The sequence below is a fragment of the Entelurus aequoreus genome, linkage group LG12, assembly GCF_033978785.1.
Source record: "Entelurus aequoreus isolate RoL-2023_Sb linkage group LG12, RoL_Eaeq_v1.1, whole genome shotgun sequence".
Lineage (NCBI taxonomy): Eukaryota > Metazoa > Chordata > Actinopteri > Syngnathiformes > Syngnathidae > Entelurus > Entelurus aequoreus.
This window is the reverse complement of record NC_084742.1, coordinates 52,221,890-52,240,312: the sequence shown is the minus strand read 5'-3', so window position 1 is coordinate 52,240,312 and position 18,423 is coordinate 52,221,890. Positions and strand designations below refer to the sequence as shown.

The window sequence follows — 18,423 nt, the reverse complement described above, 5'->3', positions numbered from 1 at the left end:
TTTACTTTTTGTTAAAGTCCACTTGAACGGAATGGTCGATGACAAGGTCAGCAGGGCAGACAGGGTTAATCTTCTCTGGGTTGCCACCCAGTTTAATCACAGCGTCACGCATGGCGGCAAAGTCCACCATGGCAGGTACTCCGCTATAAACACATTTCATTCAAAGTCTCTTGATTGAACAGTGACATGCTGCAGTGTGGGACACGGTTGTTAATAAAAAGCACTGAACATGACAACTGCATTCATAAAAGTGTATAAAACATAAAAATACAACAACAACTGTGTGTGTGTGGGGGGCGGGAGGGTATGGCGGACATACGTGAAGTCCTGCAGTATCACACGTGCCGGCTTGAATGGGATCTCCATCGTCTGCGTCTGTGTCTGCTTCCAGTTGAGGATATTCTCCACATCGGACTTCTTCACCAGAAAGCCATCGCAGTTCCTGACGGCGGACTCCAAGAGAATCCGTATGGAGAATGGCAAGCGGTCTGAAAAAACCCCAAATAATAACCATGCCATACCACACACACACGGATTTCATATACTGTACATACATACATATATATATATATATTTAAACTCGGGCTGTCAAGCGATTAAAATATTTAATCGCGTGTAATCGCATTTTGTTCATAGTTAGCTCAAAATTATTGCGATTAATCACAGATAGGCATAATTTTTCATCATTAATAAGTGTATTCAAGACAGATAATGTTCAGGGGGCGTGGTATATTGCTGCATGGCAATGTACCATTGTAACTAACCAATTAACCTTCTGTAATAATTAATAATATGTAATATTCTCGACTCGACAAGAACATGTTATAAAAGAATTTACACAATATCCGGACTATAAGGCACACTTAAAATCCTTTTTGTCCCTCAAAACTTGACAGTGCGCCTAATAACCCGGTGCACCTAATGTACGGAATAATTCTGGTTTTGCTTGCCGACCTCGAAGCAATTTTATTTGGTACATAGTGTAATGATAAGTGTGACCAGTAGGTGGCAGTCAAACATAAGAGATGGCAATATTACTCAAGTAAACAACACCAACATTTTATATGTTCCATTGAAAACATAGAACATTACTACCCACAGCGCTCAAAAATCTATCAAAATGTTTTAGTACAACTTTGGTAAGCTATGAAGCCGCACCGCTTGATGGATTGTCGGCGCATTAAACATATGAGTATTATTATGGTGCGTAAATAAGGTAAGACATTATCTGGCGTTTTGTTTCGCAATAACAATTAAAAGCAACTTTTCTTACCTTCTGGTACCTGCTGATTTGTATTTGGCATCTGCATAAATCCTGAAAAATTGCGCGCTTCTGCCTTTGTAGTCAGTGCCGACACCGTAGTCGATAAGCTTCTTCTTTCTACATTCTTATGTGGCATTCATCCTCCGCTGTTGCCATTTCTAAAATAAAGTAGTGTAAAGTTCTTTCTTATATATCTGTCAGTAAACTCGCCATGAAAGCGCTGAAACATACCGGTGTAGTGAGTTTACATAATTCACCCAAGGAACTTTAATTATTAGAGAGTTCTGGTCGGACGTTTTTTCACGGGACACATTTCCGGTGTTGTTGTTGTTTCGGATGAGGAGATGCTGCTCCGTTACTGATTTAAGTAAAGTCTGAATGTCATTAAAACAGTTAGCTCCATCTTTTGACACTTCTTCCACTCCCGTCCTTGCACGCTACACCGCTACAATGAAGATGACGGGGAAAAGACGCTGCCGAAGGTGAGCCACGTAAATAAGACCACCCACAAAACGGCGCATCCGGAAGCGACAGTCAGAAAGCAACTTGAAGATGATCTGTAAAACATCATCTATGCAACATTTTGACCAAAGAACCACCATTACATGTTATGTAGACCACAAAGTAGTGTTTTCCATTCAGAGAAAAAATAAAATAATATGACTCCTTCAATAATCTGGTACGCTTTATATATGAAAAAAGATCGAAAATAGACCATTCATCGGCAGTACACCTTATAATCTGGTGCGCCCTACGGTCAGGAAAATACAGTACTCATTTTGGGTAATTTGAATGCCAGTAGATTACTTGACTCTTGGATGGTAGTTTGTCTGATAAAGACGTAGATTTGCTGAGCCTGCAAATTAGCTTCCAACTTCTTAGCACTAGCGGTCCGTTCTTGTATTGACTGGTTGTTTGCATAATTAGCGTGCTTGGTGGAGAAATGACGACTTACGTTGTATTTCTTCAAAATCACCACGGTTTCTTAGCAAATAAGACATACAGCGCTTGACTGGACTTCAGTGAAAAAGTATTTAGTTGTCCATTCCCAGAGGTGGGTAGTAACACGCTACATTTACTCCGTTACATCTACTTGGGTAACTTTTGGGATAAATTGTACTTCTAAGAGTACCGTAGTTTTAATGCAACATACTTACTTACTTTTACTTGAGTATATTTATAGAGAAGAAACGCTACTTTTACTCCGCTCCATTTATTTATCTACATTCAGCTTGCTGCTCGCTACTGATTTTTATCGATCTGTTAATGCACGCTTTGTTTGTTTTGGTTTGTCAGACAGACCTTCAAAGTAGGATCTATCGCATGCCTGCGTTTCACCAATCAAATGCAGTCACTGGTGACGTTTGACTCCGTTTCACCAATCAAACAGAGCCAGGCGGTCACATGATTAACAAGCTTAAGCTTACATGAACTCAAAGTCAAATTTGAGGAAGCACATCGCGGTAAGTAACCTTAGTAGATATTTTGGCTGTCACCGTAGGCTGATGTTAGCTTCCCTGCTATGAATCACTGTCAAATGTACATCGTGTGGGGACATTTATTAACGCACTGCAGCCTCATAGACACACGCGGGTGCACACACACACACACACACACACACACACACACACACACACACACACACACACACACACACACACACACACACACACACACACACACACACACACACACACACACACACACACACACACACACACACACACACACACACACACACACACACACACACACACACACACACACACACACACACACACACACACGCATGCATGCATAGAAACACCAATCAGTGTGTTTCCAGGTGCAGCCCACACCTATCAGTTTATGGTTTGCGTAAAGGCTAACTTTTTATTTTCCTTTGTAATCTTGCCTACTGAGCCTATGGTGCTGTTAAGTTATTGTGGCTCAATTTGCCTTATTTTTTTTAATGTAAATGTACTATTATTTAATATATATTATTGTTTTAGTTGTTTAAGAGACATTCCTGGCTCTGAATTTGCTCATTGCTATTTTTATGTTTTTGTGCATTATTTGTTGCCGTCATCATTAAACGAACAGGCTCATCAGTTAATCAGTACTTGAGCAGTTTTTTCACAACATATTTTTTACTTTTACTCAAGTAAATATTTGGGTGACTACTCCTTACTTTTACTTGAGTAATAAATCTCTAAAGTAACAGTACTCTTACTTGAGTACAATTTCTGGCTACTCTACCCACCTCTGTCCATTCCTTATTAAACATCCGACATTTGCTGTCAACTTTTCTCACTGTTGCAAATCGGTTGTGCTGTCAGAGCAGCAGCAGTAAAAACAAGTGTACCTGGGCCGTGCAATCAATCAAGCATACTGCAGTCCTATTGTGCCACTCTGTGGAATTACAGGACAATTAATGGGGTCCTAATTATTACACAATTTGCTCAATTCTGTTTTATTTTTTGGCGGGCCGGATCAAAAAGACCAACAGGCCAGATTTGGCACGCGGGCCGTAGTATGCCCACTCCTGGTATATACAGTACAGTATGTACACTAGAAGTGGGGGAAATAATAGATGCTTTGCACCTCGGACGTGGACGATTGTAAAATCGATTAGTAAACATCAATAATCGATTTATTTGTTGTAAATAAAGTAATGCAGACTGGCTAACTGCAGCGAGCGACCTTCAGAGATCTGACCGGCTCCTTTATTATAGGGCATTTATGTTCCAGTTTTTCACGCGTTTCTATTAATTTAATCAATTTAATGGGAATTAATGTAACTGTTTCTTATTAAAAATGTATTGTTTTTAAAAGTCGCAAGTGATAAACACTTAAATCAAATCGACTTATTTCGCACACTCATACCCTCATCGAGTGCAAAGATAAGGTAAGGCTTGTTGACATAGACAATCATCTCAGCATAGCTGCCCGATGCCGATCAGGACCCAGTCCTCTCTGATGTCATCAGAACTCAGATGATTCATGGCCCATGTGGACAGCTCAATCCTTCGTCACCTTGCATGACGGATGGAAAATGCACCAAGGGGTTCCCGAAAGGTTTAGTTAAAGAAACTATCACAGGACAGGAAGGTTATCACCTCTACATGGGTAGAACGTCTGAGGATTGGGGACAAACCACATTGCTGAGAGTGTGAGGTCACAAAGTCACTTTGATAAGAGTTGGGTCATACCATACTACATACTTTTGTCCAAAATATTCCAGGTTCACATCAATGTGAAGAACTACAACAGTATCAAAAGCATAAAGTATGTTACCAAATATATTAACAAACTGTGCTGACATGGCTGTGTTTGGAGTTGAACTGATGGGGGTTCACAAGACGAAATAAAAAAAATGAAGGAAGATACATACAGTATCATCAAATGAAGCAATCTGGAGATTGGCTGTGCAACTTCGAAATGGCCAGAGTCTTCTTTACTGAAGAGATCACCCAGCAGGTTATTGCTCACCCCAAGGAAACTACTTACTGCATTCTTTAAGCTCTGTCAAGAGGACATTTTAGCCCAGACTCTCCTTTATGCTGATGCCCCAAGCTACTACTTGGTCCAATAAGAAGTGGAGGAGGGTAATAATGGAGCCAGAATTCTAGGATGTGAACATGAAAATATCCGAAAAAGTGAGGCAATCCGAAGAATTGATACTGTTCACTCCAAGCAGCAAGAATGCTTTTTCACTCCGTGTTCTCTTGCACTGTGTGAAAGGGCCCGGATCTTTTGAAAGTTCACGTGTGCAGGGTGAAGATGCCTGCCACACCTATAGGGAGGCTTGCCCAAGACATGGCCTCTTGGAAGATGACAACCATTGGGATCTTACTCTAGAAGAAGCAGCGGCCTCTAGAGCACCACACCAGCTTTACTGACTTTTTGCCATGATGATGTTGACTTGCAACTTGACTGATCCAGCACTCTTAGCATAAATACAAAGAGGATATGTCTGACGACATGCTTTACAAGATCCAACAAAGGACTCAAGACACTACAGTTGCTTTCAATGTAAACATTTCCAATACAATTGCTTTCAATGTAAACATTTTCAATGAAGCTTTGGAGCTTCAATACCACATTATTGCCATGGGAGGTGATGGAGTGTCGGTTTATGGTTTGCCTGCTCCAATCACAAATAGCTGCCCACTTTCAGCTGATCATATAACAGAGACACATTACAATATTGATGCCTTTATCACAGAAAACGAGACTTGACGTGTGGGAGATCAGAAAGCCGCCGATGAGGCCATTCTCCACAACATTGAAGAGGAACAGGGAAGACTGTTCTTTCTGGATGCTCCTGGAGGAACTGGAAAGATTGTTACCAATCTTCTGCTTGCAAAAATCAGGCAAAGAAGTGATATTGCTGTTGCACCCAGTGGCATTGCCACCACTTTACTTGAGGGCGGAAGAACGGCTCACTCTGCATTTGAGCCACCTTTAGACCTCAGCAAAAAAGAAAATGTAACCTGTAATATCAGCTGTGGATCTACTAGAGCAGGGGTCGGCAACCTTTACCACTCAAAGAGCCATTTTGGCAAGTTTCACAAATTAAAGAAAGTAATGGGAGCCACAAAAAAAATTTTTAAATTTAAAATGAAAAACACTGCATACAAAGCTTAAATGCTTTGTGCTATGTTAACCAGGGGTCTCCGACACACGCACTGGCACGCACTTTAATTTGGAAATTTGATGTTAGTGCAGCCCACGAGTTTTGAATGAATGGCGCTTGATAGCGTCATACTTGCCAACCTTCTCATTTTTCCCGGGAGACTCCCGAATATCAGAGCGTGATGACACTGCATTTGGCGCCCTCTAGAGCCTGCCCTAACAGTGTACCTGCTCGACCACACGTAGAATGCAATTTCAGCTTGCTCACGTAAGTGACAGCAAGGCGTACTAACTCAGCAGCCACACATCTTACACTGACGGTACCAATACCCAGAATCCCATGCAGCCCTAATTCTTCCGCTCAACCAACGCACGGAGGGGGGGGGGGGATTTGGTGGTAGTGGGGGTGTATAATGTAGACCGGAAGAGTTAGGGCTGCATGGGATTCTGGGTAATGGTTGTGTTGTGTTTATGTTGTGTTACGGTGGGATGTTCTCCAGAAATGTGTTTTTCATTCTTTTTTGGTGTGGGTTCACAGTGTGGCGCATATTTGTAACGTAACGATGTTAAAGTTGTTTGATACGGCTACCGTCAGTGTAAGCTGTGTGGCTGATGAGTAAGTATGCTTTGCTGTCTCCTGTGTGTGCAAGTAATAACAACATGCAACATGTGGCTGGACTGGCACGCTGTATGTAAATGTTATAGAGGACAATTACTGCAGTGCAATTAGAGCACGCCCTTTATTTAGTAATTAGAGTGTAAATAGGATTATTTTTTCCCTGGGAGTAATCTATGAAAGACACTGAGATCCATAAATCTCCTGGGAAAATCGGGGGGGTCGGCATGTATGTAGCTGAGCCGCATCAGAGTGGTCAAGGAGCCGCATGCGGCTCCGGAGCCGCGGGTTGCCGACCCCTGTACTAGAGGGAGACCTTTGCAAGAATGTAAGCTCTTCATATGAGATGAAGCAACCATGAGCCACGAAGCTGCATTTGAAGCTTTGGAAAGGTGGAGCAACTGTTCTGTTGGCCAAAGATATCCAGGAAACATTACCAGTGATTCCGAAAGGAACACGAGCAGATGAGGTGAATGCCTGCTTGAAAAAAAATCACACTTGTGGTCAGAAGTTAAACGCTTTGGACTATCAACCAATATGAGAGTCCTGTTATCAGGAGATCAAGAAACTAGCATATTCTCAAAGCAACTATTTCAGGAGGGAAACAGGAGGCGGGAGTCTGAACCTGATGGTCTGGTTATCCTACCTTTTGGAATGTTTGTAGAAACCCAGCCAAGGTCATTTCATCAACGCTGTCTTCCCAGACATAGCAATGAAATACCAAGACCAAAGCTGGCTCAGACAAGAAGCTAAACTCGCTCCTAACAATGTTACAGTTGATGAGCTGAGCCTTATACTCTTAAATCGTTACTCCTAGAGTTATAATTGTCTGCAAATCCATAGAAAGCATGAAATATCCAGGGGAAGCTGTAAATTACCCTACGGATTTCCTTAATAGCTTAGCTCCACCTGGTCTTCTGCCTTACTCTCTTACCTTAAGGTTGGAGAACCTACTATGCTTCTCCGAAACCTTGATCCCCCAAACCTTTGTAAAGGGACAATGCTGATGGTCAAACGGCTTCTTCTAAGAGTAATTAAAGCAAATGTGATGACAGGCAAAGCCACAGGAACCAATGTCTTCATTCCAAGAATACCTTTGATCCCATTAGACTTGCCGTTGGAATTCAAACGTCTTCAGTTTCCAGTCAAATTGAGTTTTGCCATGACCATAAACAAAGCCTAAGGACTATCCCTCAAAGTTGTAGGACTTCACCGGGATGAGCCAGTCTTTTCACACGGCCAACTTTATGGTGGGTGTTCCAGAGTTGGCATCCCTACTAATCTTTTCATCTACATTTTCATGACATTTGCTTCGTCTCTTACGCGAATGAGATAAATAATATTATTTGATATTTTACGGTAATGTGTTAATACTTTCACACATAAGTCGCTCCAGAGTATATGTCGCAACCCCGGCCAAACTATGAAAAAAACTGTGATTTATAATCCGAAAAATACGGTACTCAGCAAACAAAATGACAAAGAATGTAGTCTACCCTGAAGCCCAAGCAACTGAACCTAGAGTCCTCAAGTCATTATAAGACTATCCAGCTTTTCCTATTGTCTAATAGAATAATATACAAAAATTATATTTTCCCAAATTCAGTTATTATGACTGGAAAGTAGTGCTAGTGGATGTCAAATGATAGTATTCTCAAGATAGTTTCATTTGATGGTATGTATCTTCTTGTTTAATTGTTTTAATTTCATCTTACTTCATGCCTAAGTGGGCATTATGGTATGACCCAACTGTTACCAATAGGGACTTCTTTACCTTGCACTCTAAGATATGTGGTTATATAAAATATGCATACAAAATATATGCATACACTATATAATGTATACATATACATATATACACACATTATATATATATATATATATATATATATATATATATATATATATATATATATATATATATATATATATATATATATATATATATATATATATATACATATATACACATTATATATTATATATATATATATATATATATATATACAGTGGAGCAAAAAAGTATTTAGTCAGCCACCCATTGATTGTCAATGGGTGGCTGACTAAATACTTTTTTGCCCCACTGTATATATATATATATATATATATATATATATATATATATATATATATATATATATATATATATATATATATATATATATATATATACATACACATACATACAGTATATATACATACACACACATATATTCATACATACATTATAAAAATATATATACACATACATATATTTACATATATAAACACATATTTACATATATATAAATATATATGTACATATATACATATTTGAATGTGAGTGTGAATATTGTTTGTCTATCTGTGTTGGCCCTGTGATGAGGTGGCGACTTGTCCAGGGTGTACCCCGCCTCCCGCCCGATTGTAGCTGAGATAGGCTCCAGCGCCCCCCGCGACCCCGAAGGGAATAAGCGGTAGAAAATGGATGGATGGATGGATATATACATATTAGTGTTGTAACGATACCAATATTTTGGTACCGGTACGGTACTAAAATTATTTCGATACTTTTCAGTACTTTTCTAAATAAAGAGGACCACAAAAAACCTGCATTATAAGCTTTATTTTAACAAAAAAATCTTAGGGTACATTAAACATGTTTCTTATTGCAGTTAAGTCCTTAAATAAAATAGTGAACATACGAGAAAACGTGTCTTTTATTAGTAAGTAAACAAATAATTTAGCTGCTGATGTATGCAGTAACATATTGTGTCATTTATCATTCTGTTATTTTGTCAACATTATTAAGGACAAGTGACAGAAAATTAATTATTAATCTACTTGTTCATTTACTGTTAATATCTGCTTACTTTCTCTTTTAAAATGTTCTGTCTACACTTCTGTTAAAATCTAACAATCACTTATTCTTCTGTTGTTTGATACATCACATTAGTTTTGGATGATACCACACATTTGGGTATCAATCCGATACTAAGTAGTTAGAGGATCATTCATTGGTCATATTCAAAGTCCTCATGTGTGCAGGGATATATTTCCTGAGTTTATAAACATAATATGAATTTTAAAAAAAACGAAAGCAGATCTTGTGATGCCAAAAAATATCGACGTAACCATAGTAGTATCGACTAGATACGTGCCTGTACTTGATATCAGTACAGTGGATGTCAGGTGTAGATCCACAATGGCGTTGTTTACATTGTGACCCCGGTGAGTTATGGTGTGTAGTTAAGCATGTTTAGCTATTCCTCGTCCTGCAGGGATGATACTTGAAAGAAACGTACTTTATTTGTTTTTCCTGTAAAGATGCCGGTCAAAAATGATCTATATTACAGAAGTGTTTAAAAACAATGCCAACGACTAGTCACAGATATTTGATAATAGCAAATAGTAGAAAGATGATATTTTCTTACCATATCGGGGATCTTCCAGTTTGGAGAGGTTGTAGAACATCTGATTTGCAATTTTGGGATCCAGAAGGTCCACTATATGCTGGAATGGATTTGTCACGGTCCCGGCCATCCTCCCTTACGGTGCAAAATCTAAAACAAAAATTCTTAATGTGTTTCTGCAAATTTTCTGAAATGTTTCCTGTCTTTCTTTTTATAAAGATGTTACAATGACTTGGACGCTACTTGGAGTGCGGGTGTTTATGGGAAGACTGGAGGCTGTCCCTAAAATGAAGTCTTTCTGAATGAAGTGCCATTAGGGTCATCAATATGAAGAAACTATTGCTAATGATGTACAAGATTACCACTGGACTCCGAATTAAAATGGTATATATTTCAACTAAACATCGTAAATAGAAAATTTGAAAATGCAAAAAGATATTTTAGCCCGAATATTGGCAGGCAAGTGTTCCCTTGCCACATTGCGGTTCACTACGGTCTCGGTGCATCGCGGATTTAAAAGTATCATTAAGTAGATTAAAGGGGAACTGCACTTTTTTTGGAATTTTGCCTATATCGTTCACAATCATTATGAAAGACAAGACATCAGAAGTTTTTTTTTTAATGCACTCTAAATATTAAATAAATGCAATCAAAAGTCTGCTCACAATGGCGTCTATAGGAGCCGCCCTCTATTCTGCCTGTAAAGCCCTTAAAAAACATCCAAACACCTCCATTAAGGTTTTATATACATGCTATATATGTAATGTAGTAACAGGCATTTGTATAATAACATTTAAAATGTACGTATTTTGCTCATTTTAAGCATTCATTTCAAACAAGCAACACAACAATTACATTTTTTTTTTTAAACATCACTAAATTATTACTCACTGCAGACTTTAAGAGAGCCAAAAAACATAATAAAACCACTTACTGTACAAGGTCTGCTGTCATTAGGACGTCGACTGCTAGGATGTTCATATATTCCCATTTATTAATGACTCATAATCCACACGAAGAAAAGGGGGTGGAACCTATTGTCTTTTTGTGTCGTTCTCGCCATTACCGGGTCTAAATTGGCTGTCAAAGTGTCCCAACTTGTCGGAATATGTCCTCGTCCTTCTCCTACCCAGGTGAGAAGCATGATTTATAACCTATCATAAAGTTTGACGAGCAAGGAAACGAGGAAGCAGCTAATCATGTCAACATTGGCATGCAAGCTCGTGATCACGGCACCGCTTTAAATAGCTTGTCTGCGTTAGCGCTTAAAATTTAAATATCACTAGTATTTGGTTAAAATTCAAGTCACGCAATGTAAATGGAGTATTTTTGGCAGTTTTTAGATGTTTTTTATTGTGTTTTATGGGCGGAAGAGAGGACCTCCCATTGGCTCTGCTGTAAGCAGACTTTTATTTACAAGTTAGAATGCATAAAAAAACAAAAAAAAACATCTGTCTTCATGTTTTTCATAATGATTGTGAACGATAGGCAAAATTCCAAAAAAAGTGATTTTTTTTTATGCATTCTAACTTCAAAACTCTCCATCAACATTTTGTATACACACACTGCAAATATATATATATATAATGTAGTAACAGACACCATCATAACAATATGGAATATGTACAATATACACACTGCAAGTATATATATATATAATGTAGAAACAGACACCATCATAACAATATGTAATATGTACAATATAAGCACTGCAAGTATATATATAATGTAGTAACAGACACCTTCATAAAAATATGTAATATGTACAATATACACACTGCAAGTATATATAAAATGTAATAACAGACACCATCATAACAATATGTAATATGTACAATATAAACACTGCAAGTATATATATAATTTAGTAACAGACACCTTCATAACAATATGTAATATGTACAATATACACACTGCAAGTATATATATAATGTAGTAACAGACACCTTCATAACAATATGTAATATGTACAATATACACACTGCAAGTATATATATAATGTAGTAACAGACACCTTCATAACAATATGTAATATGTATAATATTTGCCGTATTTCGGTCATTTTATTAATTGCCACTAATTTCTCAGCACATTTATTTCCGTTCCCATAGCAGCGCACTTCCGACTTCCAATGTGCTCCTACTTCGCTTGTGTGGCAGACGTGGTAACAAACAACGAAGACGACCATTATTGGACAAATGAAGATTCACAACCTTATCTTTTTGAAACTGAATGAACAAAGGATGAACTACCGCTTTTAGAAGCGAGCACAGAGGAAGAGTGAGACGTTGGAGCAGACAGAAGCCGATAGAGTGAGGTGAAATCGACTCGAAGCTGCAAATGTGGAATTTGGAGACACGCTATTTCGACATAAACAGAGTGCTTAACCCAAATAAACCAGAAAAAACGTCCCCGGCCAGCTGGACCAAAGACACAACTGTCCATCGATTGAGTCACCCTTTATATTTATCATGATACACGCATTACGTCACAAATCATGATACAGATACTGTAATATGATTGTTCATGTTTTTCAGTCAGCAGGTTTTTTTCACTTTTTTCACTTACTTTTTGTCTCGTTCTTGGTGGCTAGCAATGCAACTGATGGGAGCAATCAATTCTATCTCTAAATCACTTTAAAAATGCATTCAAAAACCGTTAACAATACTTCACTTACGTTCTGTAACCGGTATAATAACCAAACTGTAGCGACATTGTAATTGTAAGAGCGAACACTGAGGAACTATTTTTCTAGCGTAGTTACACAGCGGCATGCCTCGGTATTAACCGCAAAAGCTAGCTACGGCAAGAGATAAGCAAGCTTCTACGTCGACACAAACGCGTTTGGAGTTTGTAATGCACAATGCAATACCAATTTGTACTGACTGGAAAACATGAACAACGGTGTCTGTAAAGTATTATTTCATCTTTTGTTTGTACACAGTTAACTAGACAGTGTACGTAGTGTAGTTGTAATAACACGCATGACGTGCTGCCTCTGCATGTATAATGATCGATATTAAAATCTCTTTGGTCCAGGTGCCCGGGGATGTTTTTTTTTTATTACGGTTTATTACGGCAGTGTTTTTCAACCACTGAGCCTCGGCACACTAGTGTGCCGAGGGATACAGTCTGGTGTGGCGTGGGAGATTACCTAATTTCACATATTTGGGTTAAAAACGTTTTTTGCAAACCAATAATTATAGTCTGCAAAATATGTGTTGTTGTTGTTGAGTGTCGGTGCTGTCTAGAGTAACCGTGTACTTCCATATCAGTAGGTGGCAGCCGGTAGCTAATTGCTTTGTAAATGCAGGTAAAAAGGTGTCTAATGCTTAAACCAAAAATAAACAAAAGGTGAGTGCCCTTAAGAAAAGGCATTAAAGCTTAGGGAAGGCTATGCAGAACGAAATTAAAACTGAACTGGCTACAAAGTAAACAAAAACAGAATGCTGGACGACAGCAAAAACTTACTGTGGCGCAAAGACGGCGTCCACAATGTACATCCGAACATTTCATCAACATTGTCCACACAAAGAAGGATAAAAACAACTTAAATATTCTTGATTGCTAAAACAAAGTACATGCAGGAAATATTGCTCAAAGGAAGACATGAAACTGCTACAGGAAAATACCAAAAAAAGAGAAAAAGCCACCAAAATAGGAGCGCAAGACAAGAACTAAAACACTACACACAGGAAAACAGCAAACAACTCAAAATAAGTCATGGCATGATGTGACAGGTCGTGACAGTACACCTACTTTGAGACAACAGCTATACTGATGCATGCTTGGTTATGGTTTAAAGTCATATCCAACAATTGCAACAACGACTTTTAACTGTCAACTGAGTTTATGATTTCTGCTGGTGGCGTGCCTCTGGATTTTTTCAACGCAAAAAATGTGCCTTGGCTCAAAAAAGGTTGAAAAACACTGTATTACGGGACGGTTTATTTGGTGGAAGGCACGGCATCTATGTCGAAACATGTCTCCAAATTCTACATTTGCAGCTTCGTGTCACACTGACATCACCCTATCATCTTCTGTCTGCTCCAACGTGTCACCCTCTTCTTTGTGCTCGCTTCTATAAGCAGCAGTTCATCCTCCATTCATTCAGCTTCCAAAAGATAAAGTTGTGAATCCTCATTTGTGCAAAAATAGTCGCCTTCGTTGTTTGTTACCAAGACACACACGCCTTTGTACCCGGAAGTAGGAACACAAAAAGTTGTTGCCAGAAGTCGGAAGTGCGCTGGTATGGCAACGGAAATAAATGCGCAGAGGAATTAGTTCTGGCAATGATTAAAACGACCAAAATATGGTACATATTATGTACATATTGCTGTGAAGGTGTCTGTTACTACATTATACAAAACCCAAAACCAGTGAAGTTGGCACATTGTGTAATTCGTAAATAAAAACAGAATACAATGATTTGCAAATCCTTTTCAACTTATATTACTATATATTAGACTGCAAAGACAAGATATTTAATGTTCGAACAGAGAAACAGAATTTTTTTTTGCAAATAATCATTAACTTAGAATTTAATGGCAGCAACACATTGCAAAAAAAGTTGGCACAGGGGCATTGTTACCACTGTGTTACATGGCCTTTCCTTTTAACAACACTCAGTAAACGTTTGGAAACGTTTTATCTCACAAAAATAGCTTTGCAATACAGTATATAATGATATAATTGGCATGATCCGATAATATTAAAGTTTAAAATATGCATATTTTTCTGTCAAAATTGAAAGAACGAATGCATTTAGTAAAAAAATAAATTACAATTAAATATGTATTTTTTCCAGGCTTTCGCGGGCCACATAGAATGATGTAGCGGGCCAGACCACCATTATCGAATTTTAGCCCTGCTATTTGTTACGCAAGATGACGCTCATCATTTCTATAAACGACTGCATTAATTATAATTTTCATTGAGGGCCACCTTCAGAGGGCCGATTTTTTCAAATTAATTTACATTATGCTTGCGGGTAATAACTTGTTATTAATCATGATTAATTGAAATGCATATGCATTTGATTATTAGATTGTTTTGTATGTATACCTTGCTTTAAAATCATAAATAAAGGTGACAAGCAGATATTTAACTACTTGCTTTTACCTCACAAAAATTGTTTTGCAATACAGTATGTAATAATATAATTGGCATGATCAGATAATATTAAAGTTTAAAATACGAACTTTTTTTCTGTCAAAATTGAAAGAAAGAATGCATTTAGTAAAAAATAAATAAAATCAAATAAACACTTTATTGAAACCCATTTTTTCCAGGCTTTTGCGGGCCACATACAATGAGGTAGCAGGCTAGAACCGGCCCCCGGGCCTTGAGTTTGATACCTGTGTTTAGCCCGGCTATTTGTTACTCAAGATGACGCTCATCATTTCTATAAATGACTGCATTAATTATAATTTTCATTGAGGGCCACTTTCAGACGGCCGTTTAAAAAAATAAAATAAAATTTACATTATGCTTGCGGGTAATAACCTGTGATTAATCAAGAGTAATCAAAATGCATATGCATTTGATTATTAGATTTTTTTTATGTATACCTTGCTTTAAAATCACAAATAAAGGTGACAAGCAGATATTGAACTATTTGCTTTTATCTCACAAAAATAGTTTTGTAATACAGTCAAAATTGAAAGAAACAATGCATTTAGTAAAAAATAAATAAAATAAAATAAATATTTTATTGAAACCCATTTTTTCCAGGCTTCCGCGGGCCACATAGAATGATGTAGGGGGCCAGAACTGGCCCCCGGGCCTTGAGTTTGATACCTGTGCATTAATTGGACCACCATTTTCGAATTTTAGCCCTGCTATTTGTCATGCAAGATGACGCTTATCATTTCTATAAACGACTGCATTAATTATAATTTTCATTGAGGGCCACTTTCATTATGCACGCGGGTAATAACCTGTGATTAATCATGATTAATCGAAATGCATATGCATTTGATTATTCGATTTTTCTTTTTATGTATACCTTGCTTTAAAATCATAAATAAAGGTGACAAGCAGATATTTAACTACTTGCTTTTATCTCACATAAATAGTTTTGCAATACGGTATGCAATAATATAATTGGCATGATCAGATAATATTAAAGTTAAAAATATGCATTTTTTTCAGTCAAAATTGAAAGAACAGAAGCATTTAGAAAAAAATTAAATACAATTAAATACGTATTTTATTGAAACCCATTTTTTCCAGGCTTTCGAGGGCCACATAGAATGATGTAGCAGGCCAGAACTGGCCCCCGGGCCTTGAGTTTGATACCTGTGCATTAACTGGACCACGATTTTCGAATTTTAGCCCTGCTATTTGTTACGCAAGATGACTCTCATCATTTCTATAAACGACTGCATTAATAATCATTTTTATTGAGGGCCACTTTCAGAGGGCCGGATTTTTAAAAATTAATTTACATTGTGCATGCGGGTAATAACCTATTAATCATGATTTATCGAAAAGCATATGCATTTAATTATTAGATTTTTTGTATGTATACCTTGCTTTGAAATCATGAATAAAGGTGACAAGCAGATATTTAACTACATGCTTTTATTTCACAAAAGTAGTTTTGCAATACAGAATGTAATAATATAATTGGCATGATCAGATAATATTAAAGTTTAAAATATGATTTTTTTTTTCTGTCAAAATTTTAATTTAAAAAAAATAAAGAAAGAATGCATTTAGTAAAAAAATAAATACAAATAAAAAGAGTATTTTATTTATTTAAACCCATTTTTTTCAGGCTTCCGCGGGCCACATAGAATGATGTAGCGGGCCAGAACCGGCCCCCGGGACTTGAGTTTGATACCAGTGCTTTAACTGGACCACATTATTATTACTGGCTAATTACTTTGTCATGCAAGATGACGGTCATCATTTCTAAAAACGACTGCATTAATTATAAGAAATGTAGGTCTTCATTTTGGAGTTTAGTTGTGTTCTGGGAGCCTATTAGGTAAGAAGTGTAAAGTCTAAAGTCTACATGCCCAGTGCCACACTACAGCATAAGCTACTTGTTAAACTCTACATTATTTAACGACGGCCGGAGTTTATATTTTTTTATCATTGGCTGAGATAGGCTCCTGCACCCCTGCCACCCCGTAAGGGACAAGCGGTAGGAAATGGATTGAGTTTGTTTTAAAGTTGTACTAACTTGGTCAAATGACTGGAGACGCGGCTAAGCTAACAGCAGCCAGCTGAAATGCAAACTAGTTGGTCTAAGAGTGACTATTTAACTAACACTATGACTGTGTGTAGTTTGAAATAAATCACGACATAAACAGGTGTCGTTTTTGCTTTTTTTTGCTTTTTTTTGTACCTGGTCGAGCTGAACTGCGTCTGACGGTCGTCTGATGTGGTCTGTCGCTACACCGGAAGTCTTCTTCTTCTTCGTTTAAAATTACGGCGGACTGTACGCATCTTGGGCGTACAGTCTGCCCTCCACTGGTCCTTATTCCAGTTACGTCATCACATCAGATCCTTTTGTATCAGGGGTGTCCAACTGGTTTTCATTGAGGGCCACATCGCAGTTATGGTTGCCGCTTTTAACAATGAGTAATATATGAATATATATATATATATATATATATATATATATATATATATATATATATATATATATATATATATATATATATATATATATATATATATATATATATATATATATATATATATATATATATATATATATATATATATATATATATATATATATATATATATATATATATATATATATATATATATATATATATATATATATATATATATATATATATATATATATATATATATATATACATATATATATACATATATATATATACATATATATACATATATATATATACATATATATATATATATACGTATATATATATACATATATATATATATATATATATATATATATATATATATATATATATATATATATATATACACACATATATATATATATATATATATATATATATATATATATATATACACACATATAAATATATATAGATATATATATATACATATATATATATACATATATATATATATATATATATATATATATACATATATATATATATACATATATATATATATATATATATATATATATATATATATATATATATATATATATATATATATATATATATATATATATATATATATATATATATATATATACTGTATATCTACATATATATACATATAAATAAATAAATATACAAAAGTATTCATCATATTCTCTTCATGTCATATTAGGCTCCAGTGTTGCTCTTTTGTGTTAGAGCTTTTATCCAATCAGAATTCAGCTAGCTTGTTGCCAGCGCTGTATGAATTCTGCCGGAGGCCTTCTGAATCAACATTAACGGCGGCTGTGCAGTGTAAACGAACAAAGGACGTTCAGTTAACAGACAGTTGCGATCAGATCACGAGTTGTCGACAGCAGAGGTGGGACCAAGTCATTGCTTTGCAAGTCACAAGTAAGT

The 18,423-nt window shown here is 36.6% G+C and overlaps 1 protein-coding gene across 1 annotated transcript in view; it reads right to left on the bottom strand.

Annotated features, from left to right (window-relative positions):
- The window catches only part of aco1 (aconitase 1, soluble), a 61,254-nt gene extending 43,882 nt beyond the window's left edge, over positions 1-17,372 (bottom strand). Inside the window, exons 1-4 of the mRNA XM_062066232.1 lie at positions 17,247-17,372; positions 9,911-10,039; positions 320-488; positions 6-143 (exon numbers count right to left, since the gene is read on the bottom strand). Of these exons, the coding sequence (XP_061922216.1) occupies positions 6-143; positions 320-488; positions 9,911-10,019 (416 nt within the window). The 5' untranslated portion in view covers positions 10,020-10,039; positions 17,247-17,372. The remainder of the gene's footprint in view (positions 1-5; positions 144-319; positions 489-9,910; positions 10,040-17,246) is intronic.
- Positions 17,373-18,423: the final 1,051 nt, after the last annotated feature.